This window comes from Pholcus phalangioides, unplaced genomic scaffold (assembly GCF_987345545.1).
Source record: "Pholcus phalangioides strain wild (caught in Gottingen) unplaced genomic scaffold, Ppha-v1.0 ptg000004l_1, whole genome shotgun sequence".
Classification (NCBI taxonomy): Eukaryota; Metazoa; Arthropoda; class Arachnida; order Araneae; family Pholcidae; genus Pholcus; species Pholcus phalangioides.
In genome coordinates this window covers 39,722,147-39,732,014 of record NW_028301597.1, presented here as the reverse complement: position 1 = coordinate 39,732,014, position 9,868 = coordinate 39,722,147, and the positions used below count along the sequence as shown (strand labels likewise).

Genomic DNA, 9,868 nt, shown 5'->3' with positions numbered 1-9,868 from the left:
AATTTTATTTGTTTTTTGATAAATCTTGACAATCATGGGCGAAGGAAAAAATTAGTCGTGAAATGATGCGAAAATTGTTTTGTGTCAATTTCTTCTTTATCTTCCTTAATTTGTTTCTTCTTCCTTTTATTTCTCCTGATTCTTATTTGAAGAAAGGCAACAATTTTTTTTCTTAAATTTTTTTTCTTCACTCAACTTTGAACACTCATTATCATTCATTATTCATAGTCAGTTAATCAGTTTAAACTGAAAAGACGACTTTTTCGAGAGAAAAAAATAGAATTCATTTTTTTTCTTGAAAGAGAGAAATTTTTCTTTGGAATTTTATAAATTATTTTCTCTTTTGTTTCTATTTTAAATTTCACTTTTTTTAAAAAAAATTTTATTTTGAAATTACTTTCTCTTTTGAATTTTTTTTTATGTATATATCTTGACAGCAAGGGCATTCAAATAATTGCCTCTCTTTTTCTTCGTACTTTTATTTTTGGACAGGTTTGATGGAAAGTAACGGCGTTAGGATTAACGTTTCCAGTGTTATCAACAGTATAAAACTTTCCAACCAGAATTCTTCAGCAAAAAACAACTAGAAACCGGGCTTAAACAACCCGAATTAATTGTAGCCATCATTTTGGAGACCATACATACGTCCCGTATTTTCCGGGACAGAATTATTGATTTCGTAGTACTCGGAAAATTTATCCCTTTAGTGAAAACATTTATCAAGTAGGCTAAAAAAGTCCGAAAAAGTTCGAAATTTCACTCGTGAATTCGTTATTTTACGCGGGTTGCGCATCAAGGAAATATTCGGTACTTTTGGTCACCCTAACCATTATTGAAATTTATGAAAATTATACAGGTTGTCCTGTACGTGCTAATACGGCTTTTATCTCAGAAATCGCCCGTCGCAGAGGCATAATTTCAATTTAAAAAATGCTCAAATGGCGTTCAAAAATTACCCTGTACTACTTTTGAGAGTGAAAATGCAGTGTGTTGCAAAATAAAAAAACATCTACATGTATATATGCTCCCTTTGTTCTCTAATTTCTAAATAGAAAGTTGTTGCTCTGTATCTCCTGAGGCCCAACAGAAAGAATCCCATGTTTCTAAGTGCAATATTCGATAGTTCTGAAAAAACAGCAAAATTTAACGGAAAACGCTCCCCCCCCCTCATTTATGCTGTTCTTTCCCAATTTTTCTGCGATTTTCGAATTTGAATATCTCAGACAATATTTCGGTTAATAACATGGGATTTTTCTCTTTGTTGGGCTCAGAAAGGCAACATACAGGGCAACAACTTTCTAATTGAAAACTAGACACCGGGGGACCGTATAAAAATTTAGATTTTTTATTTTGTTACACGAATCATACCTCTACGACGGACAGTTGATGTGATAAAGGTCACATTAGCACTTACAGTACACCGTGTACATTATGTTAATACTATTAAAAAAATTAGCAAAAAAAAATCACATAAAAGAAAACATTTAGCAATACCCAATGACTTCGAGGAGGACTTGACTAGATATTCATAGGGCTGCTGAAATTCAGTGGATAATTCGCCTTGACTTAGTTGGTCCAATTGTTTTTTTAGGATGGATGCAGAAAGTCCAAAAGGGGGACATCACCAATTCTTCTGCGTAGGTCAGCACGAATTTAAAATCGGAATCATTCTGTGTGTATAATGATTCTGTCTTTAAATTTTATATCAATAGGATTTAACTGACTGAAAAGTCTGATATTCTTCATACGTCCAAATTAGTAAAGACCATGGGATTACAAGATGCGCATTTAAAAGAACTCTAACTCTTAATTTCATTCAATTTCTAATTCATAATTAAATGAAAATTTATCGGAGTAGTACATATTTTTAATGGAATTTTCACAGGCATAATGGAATTGAAAAGAATCATCATTAATAAAAAGAAACAAAGTAGACAACAACTCTACAGGAAAACTTTTGAAAGAAACTAGAAAAAAAAACAACTACTATATATATATATATATATATATATATATATAAAGCGAAAAAATTAGATGGTATTTTTTCAAACTAAATGGTCGCCAGAATAAAAGACCAGATCTAGTTGGAAAATAACTTAAGTTGGTAACACTTACCGTATAAATCAGAAGTCTTTCAGACTTTTCAGACATCGCAAGCCACATTTAAACTTCACACGAAGTCCGCGGGCCACCAACTCATATTGAGGTGTTTAGAATTGTAAGATTGAATTCCGATTTACAAGTGTTTTTAATGTAATGAGTAGTGATATCATGACAGAAAGAGATTGGCGGAAGAGGTCCTGATTTTAACAGTGATACGAAAATATAATTCATAATTTTCATTTGTTCTGAAATTATTTATTTTATTATCCATTGTGATTAGTTTTTGATTTACATTTTTTACCAATTCAGGAAAAAGTTTTGTTCCATCACTTCTTTCAATTATTCTGAAATTACTTTAAATGGTTCTGTAATGATGTTTTTCGACAAAATCCTGGAAATTATTTCTTTTAGCAATTTTGCAATTATTATTATTTTTATCAATTATGAAATGATTTTTCTCTAATTTAGAAATTATTTCTTTTCATCATTATAAAAATTTTCTCTGTCTTTCATTGTTTTCCAAGTTACTTCTTCCATTGATACCGAAATTATTTGTTTCAAAAATTATTGTTCTCAGTAATCCTGGATTCATTCGTCCATTAATTAGAAAATTTCAAAAGTTTAATTTAATAATAAATTTTTCATTTTTCTTAATGATCTCTTTCATTAATCCTGAAACTATTTCTTTTAAAAATTCTGAAATGTTTTTTTTTTCTTATTAACTTCTTTTTTCAACATTTCTGCAAATTCTGTAATTAGATAGGCCTTTTGGATGAAAACATTTCAGCCCGAAAATATATGAAATTGGGGGACGGGGGGGGGGGCAAGGTAAAAATTATTCAAGCTGTGGGGACTTGCAAATTTGTTCAACTGGTTTGCCATCAACAACATCAAATGATTTCTTTTTCTAAATTTTCGTATTTTAGAAAAATGTTTGGCGGACCATGACATAAATATCTGAGTGCCCTACATGTAGGTCTAGGACCTAGGTTGAAGTCCCCTGATAAATGTTCGAATGTTTTCCTTCCACGTCGTTAGATGGCGCTGCTAACCGATCGCGTGCACCGCGCGCGTACCACACCTCCCACTATCCGTTCTTGTCGCTCGCGCGTATTGCGGGGAAAATTCCTCTCAGTCAGTGTTTGATCGAGCGGCTCCAGCTGCACATTCCTCTTGTCTTTCTCCGGAGTTTTCCACGGGAAAAAGAGCTTGCAAAAAAGTAATAAAAATACACAACAAAAAAAAGTTTTCGGTTCGCCGTTCGCTCTTTTCGGAAGGAATTTGACTAACTGGGTGCTCTTGGTTTACCGAACTCCAGTCTCTCTATTTTTTTGTTTTTCTCTTCTTTCTTGCCGAAGTTCCAACGGGGAGAAAAATATGTGTGTGTGAGATGGATGCGATGATGGATAGGTTATAAGATTTATTTTCATTTTTTTTTTATTTCTTTTAAATTTTATTTTATCTTTTCATCAGTGGAAAAAGAAAGGGGGAAATATTATTTTCCCTTTAAATTTTTCCTGGTTTTAAAGGATTTTTCACGTCTTCGAACAATGGCAGATCCACAGACTGTTATCGAAGGGACATTGAAATATCGCGATAATAAAAAGGTAATTCAATTTTTTTTATTACTTGCATTAGTGATTTACTATCAATATATGTGTTATCGATTTGTTGTGACTTTTTAATTAATTTATAGTATAAAAGAATGTTAATATTGTGTTCGTTATGGTAATAATGACAATGATTGATTTGTGACTGGATATGTGGTCTCTTCAATTTAGTAACTTTGGAATGTTTAAAAATTGTTTGTTAAATTGTGTTTTTAACATGCGATCTTTAATGAAATTCAATAAAATCGATGTTGCTATGAAAAAATCACTTTTCTACAAGCAAAATGAAAAATTGACTGAAAGTTCGTATTGGATTCAAACATCTCTTTTGTCTAATATTTAGTCTCAAACAGATTTCTAACTCCTCAAATGAATTTAGTAATTATTAATTGAATTAGCTAATTTTAATTTTTCCGCCTGGAACTGCCATTGTAACTCAATTGTAGTCCGAAAACTAATCGAAAAGTCCATTTGTTTTTTAAGCGTATAGGAACATACGCTTCGTAGGAAACCTTCCAAACTTCCAATAACAAAATCGTATGTTTGACATAACACGTATTTAACACAAAATTCAAGAGAAAAAAATATTCACAATAATACTTTCGGAAATTTCTTTTTGTTTTATATTGTTGAAAAATGTTTCTTATATCCTCATTACCTTTTCATGCATTTTTATCAAGAAAATTTCTCACTTGAATATTTTGGCTTCACTCACAACATTTTTGATTAGATTTCTGTCACGAATATACGGAATTAGTTACACTTAGTCTATATAAGAATTTTAAGCTTTATATAAGAATTCAACTAAGCATTGTAGCATACACATTTCGCAAAGTAATTCACTAGAGGATGGTATATTCACATCGAATTTTATCACAGAATTTACACGAATTTTTTTCCAAAATAATGTTAAATAACGAAATGAGACATCTGAAGTATCTGACACGAGACAATGATTTCTTATTAACAAATTGTGTATTGTTTGTTACTTATTTACTTATGGTAGTTACTTACTCGAGAACTTAATACCGAGATTAGACTATTGGTAAACTTTGATTACTAATATTTCGGTTATTTCTGCTATTTCGTATACAGAACCTCCCCTCCTCTTTTACGGCGAAATAATAATTTTACTTATATGACAAAACTATGCATTTCGAACCTACAGACGATTTAGATTAGATTAGACTTTTACAGTCCGTAAAAGACGGGATTTATACTATATTTTACTTTAGGATTTTCTTTTTGATTTTAACCTGATCATTTTTTCCTTTTCACTGTTTTTTTTATAGTGGAAACCAAGATGGTGTGTAATCCGGAAATTGTCACCGGTGGCAGGTGAGCTTAAATTTATTATCGATCCGTCATTATTTCCATGCATGATATGATATACGTATTCTGGGTATGATTATTTATTTTTGACTCTTCCTGTACGTTTATGTAATCATTGATTACTTTTGTTAATATAACCCGATTACACAGTGCAGGAGGATTCTGTTTAAAATTAACAGGCTCGGTGAATAGAAACAATTACAATATTTTCATTGGTTCTTTGTTTTCATGGGTTTCATTGCCGTAGGTATTTCTTAATAATTGTTGTAACAAGAGAAAAAATGTTTTTTTTGTGGTATTTCTCTTCAGTAACCACGAGACTATCTTCTCTCAACATAAAAATGTCCAGTAATTTGAATTCTTGTATTCTGTTTCCAAGTGAGATTTTTCTATGAATTTTTCTGATAGTTTTTCATAGAATATGTTTTCTTTATTTCCGTAATTGTTAGTAAAGTTATTTCCGTAGAGTTATGTTGTGCTTTTTTTTATTCTTTTCAACAAATCATAATAATTAAAATGAAGTATTACGGGGCAAGGGAATATAAGCCGGAAAAAGTAGAAAATTAAATATGTCGTCATGGGATGACGAACAAAAGCCTATAAACGGGCATTCAAATTATTACAGCTTTACTTTTTCCTTGTTGAAAGATAACATTCATTGCACGAAAAGGCTATAAATATTCCGGAAATCTCCTCTTAAGGATGAACGACGTCATAAAATTCCGCTTTTTGAAAATGATGTTTCAATTTGCACCAAAGACAAAGAAACGCGCGAATGTTTTCGTAACTTTACAGAAAACCATTTCATTTCTGGCATTTTCAAAAGTGGATGGATATGTTATATTTCAAAATCTTTGTCTATAGTATAGCAATGTGAAGTGGAACCTATAAATTTAATATAACAGAACCTCTCGATAATGGATCGAAGACTTTGCTCGCTAACGAGGAGTGCCCGTTATAATGGATAGTAAAATACATTGAGGTCTGTGGATGTAATTGGGGAAATTGTCGGTTAGTGGAGTTGTCCGCTAACGAGGAGTGCAAGTTGTGAGATGTGAGTTGTGCATTACGTAACATATGAGATATACAATGAAAAAATTTCATTCGAATTTTGATTGAATAAGTGGTAAAATTTTTTTTTCTTAATTAATTATTTCCTACATCATTTGAAAACATTTCAAACAACAAGTGAATAAATAAATATTGATACGAAATCTGATGCAAGATGTATTTAAAAGTATTTGAAAATTTAGTTCACTTTTCGACTTGGGTCATCTCTGTCCAATCTATCATACTGAAGGACCAAAAAAAAAAAAAGGAATTTCACTATTTCATAGGACTTTTTTATCCGCACTGTTTGCGTATTTATCAAAATTCAAAAATCTATACTGTAGAGTGAGTGGTACAGTCCTGAAGCTTCTGTGCCGAATACATCTTTGTGTGAAAGTTGTCGTTATTCATAAAGTTGCTTCTTATTGTGTCTCTAGAATTTACCAAAAAGCAATATTGAATGTCAATGTTTTTGCTAGCTGAAACCAACTCGTGATGTTAATCAATTGCTCTAAGTAATTTGTACTCTAAAATTGAATTTGCAACTTGAAATGAAATAACGAAACTTGAAATGAAAAAGTTAATATGCGTAGTGCATCCGTAGGCAAAACCAAATGGAAGATATAATTCACCATTCCATATTCTTCATCTTTTATGAAATTCCCGCAAAAATGCAACTTGAAACGGTTGGAAAAATGAAACAAGTTATGCACCCGTAAACAGTTTTCACTGTTGAAATATCTTTATGAAGAAGAAGCCAACACCGAGGATCTGAATTTGCGCCCGAAGCGAATATGAATCCTTAGATGCGTAGCTTTGTATATGTGTAAGGGGTCTTTTAGACGTTCTTTACTGAAGCCAGTTTGGAGATGAAAATTCATAATAGCTTTTGCAAATAAGTTGAGGTCACGTACTTACCATTTTATTATTTGAATTTGCTGGTAGATGTCCTAATTCACGACGACAACATTTTGTTTGTTGCAGAACATAGTCCGCGATTTCACTAATTTGCTAAAATGTATTGTTTACATTTCATTTTTTTTACCAAAAAGTTTACATTCCAAATTTCTTTCTTGCTATAGTTTGATCCCACAAAGAAGGCAGTTTATATATATTTGGAAAGTAATATTACTTTAATACATTTATTTTGTATGCAATTTTTAAGACTCTGTGCATTCTCTTTAAAGCCCTCTAATAGCAATACATTTGGAAATAGATTTTATAAATGTTTTTTCCGGCTTTCAATACGTGCCATTAACTTAAAAAAATTATCATCTCGAAAAAAGATTAAGCATTTAAGATTTAATCATTCAATATTATTGTATAGGAAATAATTTGATGACTGCTGTGTGATCGACGCAATACAATTTACCAAATATTTTTGAAATACTTTCTTAATCGATTTCAGTTTTTTGAAAAAAAATACCTGTGAAGCTTTTAACAGTGGCTGTAATTTAGCCCCTTCAAGTCCGGAGGAGATTTAAATGAATCCCATCTCGCAGGTCGTATGAGCTTTAAATGAAATGGATGGGTTTTCGCAGATGTTTAGTAAAAAATTATAACATTTAAACTAATCATTGAATTAATTTGAATTTTTTATGTTTATGGAAAAACGTCTTGTCTATCATATTATATAGTATCACTCGCATTAACGTGAAGTTTATATGATATTTTTCTTAGTTAAATTGATTTTTTTTCTTCCACCACTGCCAAGTATCGGATTTACAACTCAGCCTCATGGCTGCACAAAACTACTAATAAATTGTACAGGACATTTTAGTTAAACAGGCTATAACGTAACATGATCTTCAAAATAATAATTTTACAGGGCATTTTAGCTCAAGGGGCCAAAAAAATGTTCTTTATAATAATAACTCGGATCCTCACATTGTTAAGCAACAAACGTTCATCACTCACAATGAAATATGATAAACGAAAATAATATAATAGTTATGATTGCGAAAAACCACATTATTCTTATCTCTTTCGAATGATACAAAACATGCAGAGATCGTGGAATAATATGTATAATGTATGAGCATACTATGAATAAAAAAACGTATGAGTACATCGCTCAACTTTCAAGGGTTAGTAAGAAAACCGAGCTTGAGCGTGAAAACACGAGAAATTTCTTAACTTGTCAACAAAATTAAAAAAACTATTCTCTATCAAGACATATAAATCAAGACATATAACATCTCATATCAAACAAGTTTTTCGAGTAAAAAAAAAACCTCTTCAGTAATTAAGCCTCAATCGTATTTACGTTGATGATGTACATAGCAAAAGCTAATGAGAAAGTTTCAACAAATTTCCAATTTTTTTTTCCAAATTAAGATCGGGGAAATCCTAACCTCGACTGTAATTTTCTTTTTTCCACTTAACTATAGAATTCAGATTATTCTTATTCAATAAGTTATAACGAACCAAGAGAATAGAAGGGAAAGATTTCCAAGAAAAAAAGAGTACAATCTAGAATCAACGGCAAAGGTGAACGTCCTTTTTATTGGAAATAGCTTAACGATAAATTCCTCCCATTGCTCGTCGTAATCGTTCGAGTGGTATTTTGAAGCAAAAAGAAAAATAAAAGCATTAAAAAATATATATATATATATATGTATTAAAAAAAACATGGTTGTTTCTCAATTAAATATCGGGACAATTGCAAGAGGCGGCCTTTGATTGGTTATCGATGAGGTGACAAAAATTCTTTCCGAATTCCCATCGTGTTGTTGAGAAGTATCTAATGAAGTTGATGGAGGAGTTCAAATATTTCAACTTCTCCGCATTCCACGAAGTTTTCGACGCATACCACCGTACGTGAACAAATTATCATGATCATTTTGTTATCTTTCGGGGATAATTCATCAAATGCTAATATATAGAAATTCTGAAGGAAAAAAAAATTACTTGTTCCGGAAAATTCTGCTTCTATTTGAAAGCGTTTAAAATATATCACTGACACGGTTTTTTTTTGGAGCAACTGATTTTCGGATTATTTATGAATAATTAAATTGAATTAATTAGAGTATTTCTTGCAGAAATGAGTGCATATGCACTGCATTTTTCAAATTTAACTTCAGCATATTATCTCTTTTTTTTTATTTTATGAATGAAAATGTTTTTTTCAAAGAGTATTTACTAGATAATTAATTATTTTATTCCGAATGTGATTCAAATGAATATTTGATGTTTCAAAGTAGAGTAGATGAATAATAATAAATTTTAACACTAAAGTAATAATAAATGTTTAATATCTGACAATAAGTGTTTAATATCTGACAATAAGTGTTTAATATCTGACAATAAATATTTAATAACTGATATTAAATATTTAAACAGTAATAATAAATGTTCAATGTGTAATAATACATTTTAATAAGTAATAATAGATGTTTCACGGCAAAATAATAACAAATTTTTCATTGTAGAGTAATAATAAATTTTTAGTAAGTAATAATAAACATTTCATCATAAACACAATAATAAATGTTTTACCGTAAAAGTAATAATAAATGTTTCATAGTCATAAGTTTGTTGAAGTCATAACAAAATGTTCACAGTAAAGTAATAGCAAATGTTTAACCGTAAATGTCATAACAAATGTTTAACCGTAAATGTCATAACAAATGTTTAACCGTAAATGTCATAACAAATGTTTAACCGTAAATGTCATTGTCATAACAAATGTTTAACCGTAAATGTCATAACAAATGTTTAACCGTAAATGTCATAACAAATGTTTAACCGTAAATGTCATAACAAATGTTTAA

At 30.5% G+C, this 9,868-nt stretch overlaps 1 protein-coding gene across 1 annotated transcript in view; it reads left to right on the top strand.

Annotated features, from left to right (window-relative positions):
- Positions 1–3,229: 3,229 nt before the first annotated feature.
- LOC149087487 (uncharacterized) overlaps positions 3,230–9,868 on the top strand; it is a 138,423-nt gene continuing 131,784 nt past the window's right edge. Inside the window, exons 1-2 of the mRNA XM_089231482.1 lie at positions 3,230–3,710; positions 5,006–5,051. Of these exons, the coding sequence (XP_089087608.1) occupies positions 3,654–3,710; positions 5,006–5,051 (103 nt within the window). The 5' untranslated portion in view covers positions 3,230–3,653. The remainder of the gene's footprint in view (positions 3,711–5,005; positions 5,052–9,868) is intronic.